General features: G+C 35.2%; 1 protein-coding gene across 1 annotated transcript in view; it reads left to right on the forward strand.

Annotated features, from left to right (window-relative positions):
* The window catches only part of TMEM131 (transmembrane protein 131), a 92,755-nt gene that overhangs the window by 35,328 nt on the left and 38,905 nt on the right, over positions 1-18,522 (forward strand). Inside the window, exons 4-11 of the mRNA XM_021546692.4 lie at positions 1,203-1,271; positions 10,978-11,101; positions 11,959-12,075; positions 12,947-13,069; positions 13,731-13,811; positions 16,534-16,684; positions 16,818-16,874; positions 17,768-17,829. Of these exons, the coding sequence (XP_021402367.3) occupies positions 1,203-1,271; positions 10,978-11,101; positions 11,959-12,075; positions 12,947-13,069; positions 13,731-13,811; positions 16,534-16,684; positions 16,818-16,874; positions 17,768-17,829 (784 nt within the window). The remainder of the gene's footprint in view (positions 1-1,202; positions 1,272-10,977; positions 11,102-11,958; positions 12,076-12,946; positions 13,070-13,730; positions 13,812-16,533; positions 16,685-16,817; positions 16,875-17,767; positions 17,830-18,522) is intronic.

Below are 18,522 nucleotides of genomic sequence, written 5' to 3' on the forward strand. Positions count from 1 at the left end.
TGTGTGTGTCCCATTTCCTGGCAGCTCCTCCATGTTGAGAGCTGTGTAGTTCTGGGTAGAGCTGGGTTTGTGGTGTAGCTTCCCTTACCCAGGGCATGTGGCTGCAGCTCTGTCTTTGGACATATAGGATTGATACAAAGTCAGAAAACAAAGATGATCTAAACCAGTAATGCTGTTTTAATAACAGAAAAAAAACATTTGAAGAAAAAAAAAAGGCAGCTCTTGGTCTTGCTATTAAGGAGCTATTGGTCTTCTTCTATTCTTTACTCTTCCTTTTTTTTTTTTTTTTTTTTTTATGTGTTGTTGTCTCCCTTGTTTTGGTTTTTTGTATGAATAGGATTTTTACTCAGCTCAATGAAAGTGTTACAACAGAGATGCTTAACTGTGGTCACAATCACATAATTCTGAATGACAAAAAAATCTTCCAGTCAATGAAACTACTTTGTATATTTTACTTATAATTTTTGTTGTGGGTTAACTATTATGCTCTATATAACTGTACTGAGAAAATAAGTAGTATTAGAGAATGCTTCCAGGTACTTTGTTGACTTCACTGATGGATTGTTTGAGTGCTATTTAAGTTTTGGCCTTCACCTACTAGAATTCTCCTGAAGAGTTTCCAGGAGAAGGTTAGTATAAGCAAAGCTAAGGAATGTTTCCAGAGCAGAGTTATTGTCTTCTAGATATTGAAAGTTTTGAACAGTATTGGGTGTTTTCTCACATGTGGCCTCAGTATCTTCAAATGCATCCAAGATTGTTTATGTACTAGTATAGAAGTAGCTGGAGAAACTCAGGATGTGTATGTTTATTACTGTTACACATTGGACAATATCCAAAACATCTTTCATTGCAATGTTTACATCATCTTTCATAGCAATGTCCAAACATTGCAATGAAAGATGATGTAAACCTTTTTAGTGTGTTGTTTCACTCAGCCATTGTTATATAAAGGAGAGGTTTACACTTATGTCCATTTTCAAGATATGTGCTCTTTCGTAATCTTTCTTGGAGACACTGCATAATCATGTTCTAAAATTGCAGTATTTTGACTGGACAAGTTTTTTTTTGTTCGTTTCTTCTTTTGAATTAGTTGCTTTATTAGTATTAATGAATTTTGCTAAGAGAGGGCTATTTGAGATGGGAAGAGAGCAAAAATGTGTCATTTAATAGTATCTTTTACAGCATTTCAATTTTTCTTGCAGTGTATCCCTGTATCGGGGAAATTGCCGACCTCTCCGGTTTGAGCCACCAATGCTGGACTTCCATGAACAGTAAGTTGAAAAGTCTTTTGATCTGTTTAGTTATGCAAGTTAAAACAAAACAAAAAAACAACCAAACAAAAAAGCTCCAAAACAACAACAAAAAAAACCAACCAAACAAAAAAGCTCCAAACCAACCAACCAAACAAACACCTCCATCCACTGCAAAAACAAAATAACAAATAACAAACAAAAGCCCAGAAAATGAATAGGAACAGCATTTGAAGCTGATAGAGAAGGTTGTATACATAGATTGCATTACTTGATTATAGGTGTAATTGTCCAACAGAAGGCTGTTGTACTCAGTATCATGTAGTAGCAAGCATCATGTAGTGACCTGTCAGCTGCTGTGGTTTTGATGATTTAGGTACTTGTACAGCTGCTCTGCAGTTTTAAGTCTAGAATGTAATGTTCCAAGGTGAGATTACCCCTCTGCATGAATATAACCTGTGTCAGGGAATATGCACTCTAGCACATCAGTTTTACTATGACTTTGGTGGCGAAAAAACTGACTGTGGATCTGTTACAAGGACATTTCTCTCTAACATGGATCTGCAATTGTTAAAACAGTAATGTTGAGTTGTGAAAATACAGCCTCAAGGAGAACAAATAGCCTCCAGGAACTTAGCTCCATGTTCTCTACCTTGCAACTGGTTCCTGTTTCTATTAAACAAAAGGGAGAAGGAAGGAAACTAAACATTTCACCAATGTACCTGTTAGTTCTGAGAACTACTTCAGTCTTGCCTTGTCTTACCATGAACTGGTTATTGTGTATAGGTAGCTCCAATCCATTCGCAACAGTCAAAAGTGGTTCTGGAGTAGGTGTGTTCATGGAGCCTCTGTGCATGATTGATACTTAGACCAGTGCAAGGTATAGTGAAGATATTTCAAACACTTTGTTACCAGTTCAGTCTGTAAGAATGAGAACAGTCCAGGTGTGCATTAGCCCATCATTCCTTCCCCCATCCTCAGCCAGTACTGCTGCTCGATGAAAGGCTGTTTCATTTACAGAGAAGCCACAGATTTTTAAGAAAAACGTAATCTTTCCTTTTTCTGTTGAAAGGACTCTTACAGTGTGGTGACTATGGAGTTGTGCAAGGAAGCTCCTGTGTATTGACATGGTGAAAGAAAGAAAAGAAGCCATAACTGTGTGTTGTTTGCACAGAGTAGCTTTCCAGAAATCACTTCTATACAAAAATACCCCAATGTAAATGTCACTAAATAACAAAGCTGTATGAAAATGCCTCATTTTACAGAACTTACTTGTACTCAGTCTAGCAAAATTGTCTTTGCTTCTGATTAAAGACGGGACGTCACTCTGCCCCCTCTTTTTTCATTAAAATTTTCTTTTAGCTTTTGATGTTGTGTGATTTTGTTGTTTTTCTTCCTGATGTCAGTATCCAGTCCTAGACAAGAGAATACTGAGTTTTCTAAACTGAATGGCAAAATATTTCATGGTAAGCCCTACTCCACTGCATCTCCACTACAAGAAAATTAGGTTGTAGTGAATAAATTATTTTGGTGAGTGCAGTATGAATTCAAACTTGTAGAGCAGTGTGCTTTTTGTTAGAGCTATTGTAAACTTACCTATTGATTTGAGTTTAAGTTATTTTCTCTTAAAAACTGTAGAAGTTTTCAGTTCATAGTAATTCCAGACTTTGATACTGGGGATGTATTTTATGCAGCTTTTTCTATGAATAAATTTGATGTTTTCTGAGCTACTTTTAAAGGTTATCTAGAGTTTGCATGCTTATGTTCTGAAGAAAGCTACACATTATTTTTTGTTTTATGGACTTCCAAAGATTATTTTTTCTCCCTTGCCACGAGTAGATCTAAGACAGTACCATAAATACTTTAAGTCATTCTTCATTATATTTTAGCTTTTTACATAAGCTGTTCTTGTCAAAGCTAAAAGCACTGAAGAAACAGTGTAGATCTAATACAGTGTTAAAAGTATCACAAATCTCTTACTTGAGAATGGCTCTGTACGATACATGCAAACTGCACTGAAGGATTGCTGTCTGTCAATTAAAATAAGGAGCCTGTGTGTTAGATCTTGATTCATTATGTGTTCCTTCTTTGGTTGGGGTGGGTTTTATTGGTAGCTGCATATCATGAATTCATCTGTTGTCATTTAGGTTGTAGTCTCAGGCAGCGGCCCTCTTGTGATTTATTAAAACCTTAAATAAGTTGCCAAGAGCAGTTTTCTAAAAGGTTTAGATATGCAGTCCAAAAGTTTAGTTTAAAATCTGTCAACCAATTCTGAGAAATGCTGAGTAACTCAGCCTTATGGTGGGAACATGCTGCAGGTGCCAAACACCTTGGAAGTCAGATAATGCAGATTTAAGCTTTTGAGTTTTTGCCTTTTAAATCAGAGTTTTCACATTCAAATTCTGGGTTTTCTGTCTTTGTTATTAATGCATTTTAGAAAAGGCATAAAATGCATGTTTGGTTTCTGAATAAGAACTGTTTCCAAAGGGTATTTTGTTAATAGGTAGCATGTAGCATTTAGTAGACCAAACTTGTTCCAAGTTCATGTTTATGCTGAGCTATCAACATGTATCATACCTAGGCTAAAGAAAGATGTAATATTTATTTTCAGTTATAAGTCAAGCCATTCTTCCCATGACATTTTTGGTGTGTTACGAGTGTGTGGGTTTAATCAGTTGTTTCAAAAACAAGCCAACTTAAGCAGGAATAATTGTTAATAAAAGTTACTTTATCCAAGGATCTCAGAAAATCAAAACCAGTATTAAGTTGATAAATATGTGCTGTAGACACGCTTCCTGTATTCCACCTGGAGCTGAGATTGCAATGGTCTTTTACTTCTGGTTTTTAACAGTTGGAGGGCTTTTAAATGCTGTTTTAATATAAAGCAAACCATATTCTACCACTTTGAAGGTAGTTCAGGTAATATCACATTTATCAAAAGAAATGCATGCTGTAGGTTAGGATATGCAAATCTTTAGCTCATTTGAAGAGATCCCAAATGTTCTCTGTATACATTGAGCCTCTGGGAATGGGATAGAACTGAGGCAGGTTCTCCCATATTGTTGTGCCAGGGGACTACTTGGACTAAATGTGGAATACTCATTTAGATATTTAATGTGTAAGCCTCTTTCTTACATTTCTTAAGCAGCACTCATGTTTTTCTGGAGTAAATTCTGCAACATCCTGAATATCAGAGATTCAGGGCTTTAAAGAAAACAAGAAAAAAATTTCCACCTAAAGCCAGCTCCACAACTAGCTGACTTTTTTTTGCCAGCATTCTGTTCCTTGTATTCTCTCTTTTAAACTGTTACTCTCCCCTGTTGTTAAGTGGGAATAACTGAGGTGTTCTAACCTACAAATAATCATGTTATTCCCTGTAGCTTTGGGAGCTTGTTGCTCAGAGGCTATTCTGTCAGAACAGTCATTATCTGTATGACTTTTTGTGTTTAAGACAGGTCTTCATATTAAGATCTTACAGATGGCCACCTAGGATGAAGGCTGAAGAAAACTAATACAGGGCAGTTTCTATTCAGTTCTTGCACTTACTTTGTGAGAAAATGTGTCTCTTCACCGATCTCAATACATTGCCTTCATCTTTGTTAATTCAGCTCTGACAGTATCAAAAGTGAAGTTTAAGTTCTTTAACTAAATTTTTTTATAGCGGTACCTTTTGATAATGGAGCACTTGTGTATTGAGTATTTTAGGATACTACCACAATATAAACTAGAACTGCTCATCAAATTTTTTTTTAAAATGTGGAGATACTTTAGATGAAGTTGACATCCTACCTATGTTTTATAGAAATGATTGGTACTGTATGAAATTATACTTCTGGTTATAGTAATATTTTAATTCTTGATCAACATTCTTCTGTGGTGAACAGAGGTTCTTGCTTCATTCAATTTGAGCAAGGTCCAATTCTCAGACAAAATTTTCTCATTGGTAGGGCAGTATTCTGAAATTCTTTATTTCAGTTTTATATTGATAATATAATTTTGCATTTCCTTTGAAGTGCTTTGATTAGAGCATTTTTGTAATGTTTTCATGTTTCTTGTTTGTGAGCTCTAGAATTTGCAGGATATTCTATGAAAACTTAACTTGGGGTTGAAAGCAATTGCTTGGGTGTATTCAAATATTGAGACCTTGCAGGTGTGGAGACCTTATTTTACTCTAAGTAACGTAAGGGACATGCTTTACTTTAAGGACAGGGTAGTGTTAGAATGGGTAAAAATCTGGAAAATACAGCCCATTTTAAACCTGTCTTAATATACCTCCCTTTGAATCTAGACTGCACTGCCTATAGTTATTCTTCTGATTACATGAACTATAAGATCAAGAAGACAAATTAAAAGGGGGAATTTAGAAAGTGAGGGCATAACATGAATGTGCTGTACTGCAGTGTAAAAGGATTTATATCCTTGTTAGGCTTGACTGGTGTAAAAATTAGGGGAGGACTAGCATGGTAAGGGAATGGAGAAATTATATTGTTAACAGTTTAGCTATTGGAAGTTTTCCTGAGCTATAGGTGAAATGTTTGCATCTACTAGATATACAGTAGATACAAATATCCTTAAAGCCATGGGAGTTGCTTGAAGTAATATAAGGCTGATATAAGTTTAGCAAAATAGTCTATTCTCTTCATGAACTCTAATCTCTTATACAAAAAATAGTGAAGAATTTTAGCAACTAGAGAATTTATTCAGATCGCTATTTTTCCTACATTTTAAGTACATTTACTTAAAAGTAAGTTGCCTATAATGTGTATCCAAATGTTTGCACAGTACATTTGATACACTTGTAATATGTGAGTTTGAGACTGTTGGATTTTTAAATAAATGTTGCTAAAGGAAACTTCATTTCCCTTGGAGTTTATTGAATGTGAGAAATTGTTGACAGTAAATTGACATTTCAACCAGATCTGCCTCAGGTTTTGTTCACATATCATGCTAGACTGCACAATGCTGCTGAAAGTTCATTACACTCCTAGATTCATTCCAATCACACTTGGTGACATGGTTGGATAAACTCTTCTACTTGTATATGTGGTTTTGAGAACTCTTTAGAAAAGGCGTGATTTTGTTGCATGGAATCTTTAGATTCCTAACTTAAAATGGGGCACTTGCTCTATTTAGTATGTTACCTTGACACCAACTTTTTGTCAAGTCTAATGTCAAAGAACTTCCTCTGTTAAAAGTCAGTGAAATCCAGAAGCTAAGAAACAACTAATTTATAGGTTAGTACATACATGAAACCAAAACCCTTGTGTTTTTTTTTCTTTTCTGAGTTGGCAACATATTTGAGAATGCAAATGTATGTGCTTCAGCTACTTTTAACTTCAGGTAAAGAAGCCAATTGCCTGTGTCACTCAACTGGTTTTGTGTGAAGCAGGAAGAACACTAATTCTCTAGTTTTGTACATGATGCAGGCTTCCTTTCTCTAAGGAAACTAACATTTTCTTCAGAATGGGGCACAAAATGCATTCTCTTTCAATCTCTGGAGGTAACCTCGTAAGACAGCTGGTTTTGTTTATTTTAATTTAAAAGTAGTTGGATGTTACAAGTCAACACCCAAGTTTTTTTTGTTGGAGCTTGCTCAGTCTGATCTTCTGGCTGGAGAACTGTCTTCACTGGTTCAGGAAGTTCCTGAGCCTAGAAGAGTCCAGGGCACATGACTTTGTAAGCTTTACACATTACTCTTCTGCCTTCTAGGCATCTGTTATTCACCTCTGTGTGATAGGTTACTGTATGATAGGATAGTGATTTAACCCTTGTGGCACTTCTGATATGTTGCTTGACAACAAGTTTTACAATTGTTTCCACAGTTGCTAAAGATGCTAAATGAAGAAATTACATGGGTTAAAAACATGTCAAATTCTCAAATGCATGAGGAATTTACCAGAATTGAATATTGAGTATATTTACCTATATTCCCAGCATTTCAAAAAATGTATCTAGGAAGCTTGTGATTGACTTTGTTTCTCTCTCCAGTCTCATTAGAAAGAATAAAGGATGGAAGAGGGAGAATGTATCTGCTAAATTAATATATTTTGCTTTTCAGTAATAGATTTGTATCAATTTTTATAAATCAAGCGAGCATTTTATAAAGGTGCTTAAGCTATATGCAGTAAGAAAAAAAAAATTAACTGCTCTTTCAAAAGGGCATTTTCTCAATTTGTATTTGCCTCATAATGAGTAGCTACATATTTTTGCAAGTCAATTTTGGACCAGTAACTCAAGGACTCGTCTCCCCAAAATTTGCAAGCGCTGATTTTCATTGTTAAAATATTCTACGTTTTGATCACTGGAACAGCAATGAATTCTATTTCAAGGACATGCTTACAATACACTGCGGATGCTAACTCAGGCTTTGAAAAGAGTTGAGTTGCAGCAGTAAAGAACATTAACACGGGCTTCTTTACACATTTGACTAGGCACCTCACCCTTGTTAATTAGCATCTTCTTGCCCAGGTTATGGTATCATGTTTTTTATCAGTGTAGGTTGACCTTTTTGTGCAGGGACAAAGAATCAGGAGCAAAATCTTATATATTTTGATAGCTTCATGTGAAGCTGGTATAGACACCAGCTTCACACAATTAAAAGTGCTAGCTGTAACTGCTGTGGGAAATTCTGCTCTAAAATTTGGTATCAGCTACAACTATACTTGTGCAGATTGCTGTGGTTTGATAATTTGCAGTTTGAAGAGCATCCCTTATAAGATTATGGCTTGGGATGCAAGTTCGTTAGAGGTGTCTAGTGCACATTGTTCTACCTGGATTTTACCATGTCTGATGGCAGAAAAAACAGGTGAGGTTTATGAGGTCCTCTTTCCTTATATTTGGGTAACATCACACTTAAAGAATATAAGGAAAGCTGTATCTCAGCCAAATGTAAAACCAGACACATTGTTTCAGAATCGGAATGATCAGCAAAAGAGTAAAGTAAATCAAAGTCCTAACATCAGAATTCCTTTATAGTTCCTCCTGCCTTTATTACCTATAATTATACTGTGGTAGTTGAGTCTGGAATATGAAATTAGTGAGCTGTGGTGTTAGTCATGGCTGTTTCCTAACCAATTTGTTTTTATAGATTTGAGCCTCTCTAACAGATGTATAGTTCCTTCTTTTCAGAACTGGAAAAACATAAAGGTCTTAAAAATTGTTAATATTTGAAATATTTAATGGCTAATGAATTTTATTTGCAAACTATCTTTCTGACATAAGCAGATGGGTGCTTTGCTATTGCCAGTTTATTCAAGATCATTTTCTTGGCTTGTGATGTTTCACACAATGCATCACAAGTGTCACTGAAGTCTACTCTAATCTTCAGTTTTCAGTACATAGCTGTTTCTCTTTAGAGATCACAGATGATACACTAGTCATGTCATTTCTCACATGTAATACAGTGATTAAAATCTACTCATCTCTCTCTTCTTGCAGTTGTGGTTGGAAGAAAGTGTTCCATTTGAGTCTAGTTTTTGCTGTTAAGTACTCAAGAGTGATTCGTGCACTTTGTTACAGAGTAGGAGGATGATTTCCCCTTCTTGATGAGCTGCTGAACATGCTGTGGGGAAGAGAAGTACCCAAAAACTGCACTGTGGCAATCAAAGGAGTTGCACTAAGGCACTGGGAGCATGTCTTCCACTAAGGAGAGTGAAAAATTGTATTGAGAACTAGGGAACAGACAGCTGATCCTCAGGCTGCAAGAGCTTTCTTCAGTGTTGGAAGAGATTGACTTTTTTATTTCTTCCCTATTTATAAAAAAAATTGATGTTGGTAGAATCTGGGTACTGCTTTAAGGTTTGACCACTTTGTCTAAGCAAGGAATTTGCTGCAAAAAGGTTGACTGGTATAGAAGCTTTTGGTTTTCATAGTTACCAAGCAGATAAAATACTCAAGGCCATCTGTAGTGATGTCAGTGAGTGTTTTAAGCAGTGCGTTCATAGTTCAGGGTGTGCTACATAACTCCCTATCAGCAGACACTTTTTTGGTTGTGAATTTGCATGTTGGTTTTTATGGTGGGATTTTTGGTGAAAGTGAGGGTAGAAATGTGGAAATTTGGAAGGCTGGCTCTTACTTGCATTCCTCTGATCTGGTAAGCTTTTTCCTAGCAAAAGAAGAATAGGTTTAGGTTTACTGGTGCCTAGGTTTACTGTTGAATTCTGTTGATCAACAGTGTAGCATTTACAGTAGTTAATGCAAGATGTCACAACTGATAAGCTATTTCCTTCTCTGACATCCTTATGTATGCTAGCAAGAGATTAAAATATTTTTTGTTAGGGCTTAACTTGGATGTTTCGTTTTGTACAGGTTTTGAAAGGTGAGAGAAATTGTGGTCTTTGTTACTGGTGAAGTTAGAGAAGTCAAAGTGAGATTTTTTCACAGTGAAAGAAGGATCAAGAACAAGTTTTTGCTGATGGAGACATGAAATTAGGTGAACTCAGCAAGTGTAGAATTTTATAGTGGCAGACGGCAGATATATTTTTGTTAGTCATTTATTTATGGTTAATAATTGTGTCTTTGAACTGATAACATGGTCTTTAGCATCTGCTTCATGCTTAGGGGGTTCTGTAACCATTATCCCTTTGTAAATTGTGGCATAATTTATTGTCACTAAATTCTCCATTCAATGGAACCTTTAATTTGCAACAGAGTTATGTTGCTTCATCTGTTAAGATATATTCCACACTCCCTCTAAGCTGAAAAACTGTGACTGCAATAGCACATATTAATATGGTCTGTTAAGGTTAATGGAGGATGGCAGAACAGCTGCCTGTTTCTGATAATCATCACTGCAAGTACTACAGGTAGTAATTCTTATCTGTAGTTTTGGTGTCCTTGCAGTGTTTGGAGCAAGTGACAATGGGAAAGAGTGCTACATGGACTACATGTAAACTGAAAGTTAAGAGTTAACTGTCTGGAATTCCAGAATTCAAAATGCAGCAGTTTTTAATCTGTGAACTGCACACTTTATTAGTGCTTTCGTGCTGATACTTAAAATGTTAAAAGGCATGAAAATAATTTTGAAGAGACAGAAAAGTAGGAAAAGTAATTGCTGAAACTGGAGCATCTATTATCACCTCTGTTGTTGTAAGCAGAAAGAAACTAGCCAAAAGCTTGTGTCAAATAAATTTGTTAGCATGTCTTGTTAGTGAAAGATTGAGCAGTTGTTTGACTATGTGACTTCCCATCTTTTAGGGTTCCTAAATTCTAGAATTTATCTTAAGCCTTTATTTTTTTGCTTAAGGTATGAATTCAAATACAATATAGAAATAAAATAGTTGTTGCTGTACATGTCTGCATATTTAATTCTGTAGTTCATATCATAAAATATAATAGCAGACCAATTCTGGGTTCTGGGCAAGACAACTTACAATCTCTTACGGAAAAAAAATTTGCATTTAGACTTTTGGCTAGGATGTGTTCTGTTTATTTTCAGTTGCTGTGTACACCTTGTCTTAAGGTAGTTATGTAGAGGCTCTAGCATAGGAATAGAAAACTTTGTTTCTTTTCATTCTGAAGTAAAAATCTCACAATAGAATTTCATAAGTGTGATGCAATATTAGATTAACCTTCAGGAAAAGTAAGCAATAAAATAATGGAAAAGCATTACATGCAAAGCTCTGTTATCAGTATTCATCACGTTTATGCTCCTATCTGGTATAATCAGAAGAGAGTCCAATGCTTTATTGTCGATTTCTAATTCTTTGTAAATATTTTCTGTCTCTAGGCCAGTTGGAATGCCAAAAATGGAAAAAGTTTACCTACATAACCCTAGCTCAGAAGAAACAATTACATTAGTATCAATATCTGCTACAACATCACATTTTCATGCATCATTTTTCCAAAATAGGGTAAGTTTTTTTACTTTCTCAAAATAAAAGAGTGCCTTACTTCAGTAATTACATACCTAGAAGTATTAAGATCCTGCAATTCTTGATCTCATGTCAGAGCAAATTTGAACTGAGCACAGAAGCACAGAGTCCTGACTATGTTGGAAATATATATGATAATTGAAGGTTTAACAGCAGATCTCTTTTGTTGCTGACGTTAGTACATTTCCTCAGAGCACTTACAGAAACAGACTGTTCCTATAAATTTTCTGAATATTCTAAGTCACGTGAAGTGGTGTTAATGTGCAGTAGTCACTCCAGTGTACTTAGACCTGTAATTGTGATACAGGAACTTGCACGTTTGAAAGCATGTTGTCAGTAGGGTTAACTCCTAACCACATTGCTATCAGATAGAGTCTTCTACTTTCAGTTTCATTTGCAGGGCCTGTGGCTTAGCAAGAGCCACATAAACATGAAAAAATTCAGAAAACCTGTCTTGATAAGCAGCCTGTCACATTTATGGAAGTCTTGTAGCAGTTGCATTTCTCCAGTGACCTTTGAGCTGTTAGTCTAAAATATTTTTGTGATAAGCTGAACTCTAAATTCACAATTTGGTGCAAAAATTCAATTAAATATGATCCTGCACTAGATAATAGTTTGAAATTATTGCTATTTTAATTCATTTTTCACATATTTCATTTGTTTGAAAGTTGTACTTTTTTCTTTCCAAATCTGCAGTTGACTTTCTAATGTCAATATTCCGCAAAGGACACATGAGGATTTCTGCATCACAAAAACTATTGTTCATCTGCATTATGCAATTTATTCAGTAAACAGTTTTGCTTATCCCCCTGCTTTCTTGCTTTTATTTTTTCCAGAAAATTCTTCCAGGAGGGAATACATCCTTCGATGTAGTTTTCCTCGCAAGAGTAGTGGGAAATGTAGAGAACACTTTATTTATTAACACTTCTAATCATGGGGTATTTACTTATCAGGTAAGAGAATTAAAGAATGCTTTTCAGAAAAGTGAAGTGTGAATGAGGCAAAGCAGTACCTATTATGGGATGCTTAACAATCCAAGGATATTTGCACGGTAGTGGTGGGGTGTTGGTTTGGTTTTTTTTTTCCACCAACCCCAGCTGAAGAAGTTTCCATCCCTGTTGTTTTTTGTAACACGGATACACCATTGCAAGGATCAGTAGGGCAGTACTATAAGCCAGATCAATGAAATTACATAGGATTTCAAATCCTCCCAGTACCTTTGTTTGTGTGTGTTATTTTAGTGGCTCCTTGTAGGGATCCAGCTCATCCTTAATTTAACTCTTTACTTATCTGATCCAGTGGCAAGACAATATTATTCATTAAGCTGGTAAAAAATTACTCACTGGAGATTCAGAAAGATAATTCAGACAGATGAGTCTGAAGAGACTGAAAGGTGAAAAATTAGATTCTCTTGTTGAAAGAATATAACTCTTACCATGAAAATGTTTTGCAAACAACAACAAAAATGCTTCCCAGTATGGATAGTTTCATAATGATATGATTAAAGGAACATTTCATATTCATTAGCCTTTAGCTGTTATCTATCTATGACACTATTCCAGAGTGTCAGAAAAAAGGATGGATTTTTTTGATTGTTTTTTTGTATACATGTAAGTAAGTAGTAGAAATGAGGAATAGCCTTTAGCTGCAAACTAAACCAGTTTCTTTATTTCAGAGCTTTAGTATAATACTGGTTTTAAAGGTTCAGTTATAAGTATACTAGAAATCTAATAAGAAAGACTTTATGCTAAAATGGATATGCATGTTAGGCTCTGCAGCAATTACATACAAATACTTAAGTTTGTGTTTCTTTTTCTGAACCAGGTGTTTGGCATTGGAGTTCCGAACCCCTATCGATTGCGCCCATTTATTGGGGCACGAGTTCCTGTAAATAGCAGTTTCTCTCCTATAATAAATATCCATAACCCTCACAGTGAACCTTTGCAGGTGAGCATAAGAGAAAAATCATGTTTGTTTATTAGTGGTATTAAACTGAAATTTTGTTGATTTATGTACTTCATAAAATTCTGTTTGAACTTTAGAGCTATTTGAGGTCATGTATTTTATATTTCAGGATTTTTTTTCTGCTTAAATGCAAATCAGTTGTAGACATTTTAGATTATAATTGCAGATCTCTTAATTTCCTTAATTGAGATTTTTTCAGTGACATTTCAGTTTGTTAAAATGGTTGTAATTACTGAAAAATAAAGATTTAAACTTTACTGGTAATTAGGAGGAATACTGAAGCAAACAAACAGATCTTCTAATCCAGTGATGCCTCTTAGCTTCATTCTGTTTGGTTTGCACAGCATAAGGTGTCGTTTCAGTATAGCCCAGTATGTAGTCTTGGAAACTATTCTTATGTTTTGGCAGGATTGATGTCTTTACCTAACCAAATTCTGATTCTGTTAAGTGATTCACAAATAGTAAACTGCTCTAGAAAGCACATAAAATGTAGCACTAGCAAATGGCTACATCAGCATTAAAGTGAATTTGTAAGGCATTCCAGTGGTCAAATAGTCACTAACCTATGCCCATGATAATACCTGGTAAGTAAACAGGATCCCTTTAAGGCTGAATGCTAACATTTTCCTGTTACCCACCTCAGGTGGTAGAAATGTATTCCAGTGGAGGTGATCTCCATTTAGAGCTTCCAACAGGTCAGCAGGGAGGTACAAGAAAGCTGTGGGTGAGTAGTCACATCTTGCAGCATTCATTGTACTTGTTTGGGAGGTTTTATTTTGATATGAGCTTAGGCTTTGGGCTTTTTTTTTTTACTAACTTTGTGTCTTGTCATGTAATAATTTAAAATATGCCATTAAAATGGAAACAATAACAGGATCTGTTAATATTATGGTAGTAGGAGTTGAATGAAAGGTTTAATTAAGATAAGCCATATGTATTGAGCTGTGCTGTTTTGACATGTGAAGAATAAAATTATTCCCATTAGAATGAATTACACCTACCTGATCTTTCAGTCCTGGAGGCCTGTGAGCTGGATCTAACCCACAGAAAAAATATACATGTTTTTCTGTTTGGTATGTTGGCTAGGGTTTTTGTTTTTTGGGGTTTTTTTGGGGTTTTTTTTGTTAGGTCGGTTGGTTGTTGTTTTGTGGTTTTTTTGGTTTGGGTTTTTTTTTGGTTGTTGTTTGTTTGAGGTTTTTTTGGGTTGTTTTTTTTTTTTATTTTAATTGTCTTGGCTCTTTTGGTGGTGCTGGGGTTTTTCAATTTAGAAAGTCCTTCCTGCAAATTTCTATGAATGCACACATGGGTTGAAAATGAAGCTAAAAAAACATAGGGAAGAAAAATATATTATGGACTAAATAAAACAGCAGTGTGTGTAGCTGAAGTAAATCCCTAGATCATGAGTTAAGAGTGGCTGGAAACTTGTGGAAAATACTCCTATATGCATGCCCTGGAGCTATGCCCTACTCATCATGTCTGCTGCTAGAGACAAGCTGGTGGATTGGATGAACTCGTGGTCTGACTCATTAAGTCTGGTTTGAAGTTACACTTACTGATATCTTTAAGTGAAATAAAATTCAGAAGCACCCTGAAGGTACAGTTCTTGGCTCCATGCTGTATGTCACACCACTGGTAATGTCCAGCTAGATACAAAATCCTTTTCAGTTAGTATTGCTTGATTTTTTGATGACTGGTTTTTGGTCTAGGAGAGACTTCAGAGCCATTGGGCTCCTAAATTTGTCTCTTGCTCAAGTGTATAATTACAGTAATGTGGCAGTTATATTTGTTTTAAGAGGGTATTTCCAAGTGAGTTACAGAGGACAATCACAATTCTTAATTCTTACCTTTTCTAGAGAAAAGTCCATCAGAATTGCAGAATTTTAGTTTTAGGTACAAAAGTTTCAAGGAAATAAACATTAACACAGATCACAACATTTTAAAAAAGGCAGTGGAAACAGATACCGAGGGTTAGATGTTCACATGAAAATTGATTTTAAAACATTAATGTCCTAATGTTGATTTTGGTATTTAAAAAAAACATGGCCTGCATTAGACACTGCTTTGGTCAAATTGCATTGCTTCTAAAGATATCCCCTTATTGGTTGTCAGGAGAACTCAAGGGGGATATTTTTCAGAGCATGAAGCTTTTCAGCTTCTCACGTGAAGGCTTCCAGTGTCTGGCAAGGACTAATCCTCTTGTTTCCTCTATCCATCTATTTCCATTACCACTGGTATGCATTTTCATATAACCATTGGTATTTCAAAACAATAAGGCAGTTTTAAGCAATCAAACCAGTAGGAGGAAACACACAGATACATCACTGTATTGGTTATGTCAAGAGCTGCACTGCAGTTAGAAAAAGCTTCAAAACAGCAGAAATTACTTGAGATATGGTGATGATACTTTGACATATGGATATACATAATTGTAAAAGATTGCTCTGATGCCAAATACTTGAATGATTGGATGGAGCAGGCTACATATGCAGGAGTATTTTTTGATCTGACCAACTTTGGATCCCCTAGTTACACATATGGAAGAGTCAGATCAAATCCTTTGATACCCTAATGAATGGCTGCATTATGTTGGGTGTGTGAAAACAGAACTTGAAATCTTCTTACTTTGATATTCACAGCTTTCAAAATATACATCTGCAGTCATTATGCCTTAGAAAATTTCTAGTCAAGGTTTTCATCTTCTATTTAAAAACAAAAACCAAGCAACCAACCAAAAATACAATCCTCAGACCTTCTGTAATGTGATGAGAAAGACAATCTGATGTTAGTATTTCAGCTATAGTGCTGAAGTTAGTCTTGTGCTGCAGCTGTGTTCAGAAAATACAGAAAGAGATGTCTTTCAAACCCTGAATGCAGATTAGAACTGATAGAATAGGCATGGTACAGCAACTGAAATAAGTTTTTACTTTCTCTTGTAAATTACATGGTGACTAATAAACATGGAGCTCCACAAGCTTCTGGCTGCATGGAGTTATGCACTGTTTTAGTTTGTGTTTAGCACTGAAACTGTATGGCCTGTATTTGCTTTGGAGAAAAAACACGTAGAGTATGCAAAGTCAATATTTGATATTACTGTCAACCTTTTTTCTGAATATCTTTTGATTATTGCCAGATTCTGCTAATGTAGTCTACTGTCTTTTTAACACAAATTGAATACGTAAAACTTAGAATCATAGAATTAACTTAATCAACTGGGATATGAAAGTTCTCTTGCATATACCTAGTTTTAATCAGTGTCATATTAGATTATTACAACTATCCTTTATAAATGTAATGGTAATTTTAGTTATATGAAGCCTGTCTCTTCCTGCTACTGTAGCTTTTTCTCTTTACACAATTATATTCAATGCTTCTGTTGTAATTATTTGGCGTGACAGCTTTTTTTGTAAATACTGCACTCTCATAGATGTGCTTTGATAATTTATCAGGAAATACCTCCCTATGAAACAAAAGGAGTGATGAGAGCCAGCTTTTCTTCAAGAGAAGCAGATAATCATACAGCCTTCATTAGAATAAAAACAAATGCCTCAGACAACACAGAAGTTATTATTCTGCCTGTTGAAGTAGAAGTTACAACAGGTTTGTGAAAGAGTGGTTGGGGTTTTGTTGATTTTTGGGTTTGCTTTGTGTTGGTTGGGGATTTTTTTCAATTATTCAAATTAATTAACTTAGTATAATAAGAAAATTTTTTTTTTTTGGTTGTTTTTTTAAGCACCAGGAATCTATTCATCAACAGAAATGCTAGATTTTGGTACACTACGAACACAAGGTAAACTAGTCTTCCGTTCTCAAAGTATTGATGAGAAATAGGGTGGGGAAAGCCCAGTGCCTTTGTGCTGTTCAGGGTTGCTTGTGGAATGATGCTTTTAAAAAGATAGATATCAACAGTGGGGTACAATAATGCATAGATGCAAGAGTACTTGGGGTGTGTACAAGCAAGCAGTAGTTTACATACCAGGTTGTAGGTACAGTAGTAAGGTTCATGTTGCACAGTTGCACATGGCTTAGTCTGAAAAGCATTTTGGTTCAATTAGTTTGTGAACTTGTGAAAAATTGCTTCACTTCTGGGCAAGACTTAATAATTTTCCGACACTGTTTAAATTGTCATTAACACATTTGGGCTTAACATTTAACGTTAATATTGTTTAGTGATAAAAAAGTATATATCAGAAAGTAGTAAAACCAGAGATTTTTCTTGAAACTGTATGAGGGATTAATTGCTGATGAAAAAGAGTATTTATTTTTTGTTTATCTAAAAAAAGATAGCTTCTGAAGAACTTTTCCATGCTACTTCCTTAACATGTAAAGATTTTCAAGTAAGCATAATTTCTACTGAACATGTAAAGATATTCAAGAGTAATTTCGTCTGAACATGGTGCATCTGAGAAAGTCATTGATAGAGTGTCTTTAGCCTGTTCACTTCTTAATGTGTTAGAAATGTGAGTAGTAAGCTGAAGCATGTAATACCTACTAATACACAAAAAGGCAGTTTTGTGTCAGATTCTTGGGACTAGCTATTTTGACTGGCTGTTCTGTCATGTTAGTATTACTTTTTAACACTGAACAGTGGAGGTATATAAGAAACCAGCTAGTGTAAATTACTTTATATTATATTCATGTGTTAAAATAGCCTAATAGACAGTGTTTTTTGTTCTTTAACAGATCTGCCAAAAATTTTAAATCTGCATTTATTAAATTCAGGAACAAAAGATGTGCCAATTACAGTAAGTTTGATTTCTTTCAGTTTGAAACTTCTACATGGATTTATTTTTTCTCATAATAATGGATGATTCACAGGTTTATCATGTAATGGTCAGAATTAGAAGCTAGGTAATGTGTGACTGAAAATGTAACTTAAAAGCAGAGCAAATAATTTTTATCCATGCTAAAATTAATTTGCATCATAGTCTCCTTTGAATGCTCTGAAGAGCATTTTTAGGCTGTACCTGCAATATCTGAATGTTTGGAAACTTTTATACTTGAGAACAGTCATTCATGTTCAGTGGGTGAGAGATTAATACAGAGTCTGTAAGATTCTTTGTCCTCATCACATTCATGCATCATATAAAGCTGTTCCCCAACATAATTTTTTAAGATAAGCAAAGTGTATCTTTCAAGAGCTGCCTGTAAAGTTACCCTTTTTTTCTTGAGCTTATCTGCTTTGTTGCTTGAAATAACAAAAGAACCCAAACAATCTAGGGCCCTTTGCAGTAAGACCACTGGAGCTGAATGTGAAGTGCAGCCAGCTTCAGACTTCTGGCATTTGGATTTTCTACTTTCTGTTTTTATTTCAGAATTTTGGCACTAGTCTGGTAGTCTGCCTTTGTTCATTCATACCTTTTTCCTGTGTGATTTTTCTCATTGCCCACTATTTTTCTCACTTCTTCCTTCTTCCCTTCCTGTCTTCCTTCTTTTCC

Source organism: Lonchura striata, chromosome 1, assembly GCF_050655825.1.
Source record: "Lonchura striata isolate lonStrDom1 chromosome 1, ASM5065582v1, whole genome shotgun sequence".
NCBI lineage: Eukaryota > Metazoa > Chordata > Aves > Passeriformes > Estrildidae > Lonchura > Lonchura striata.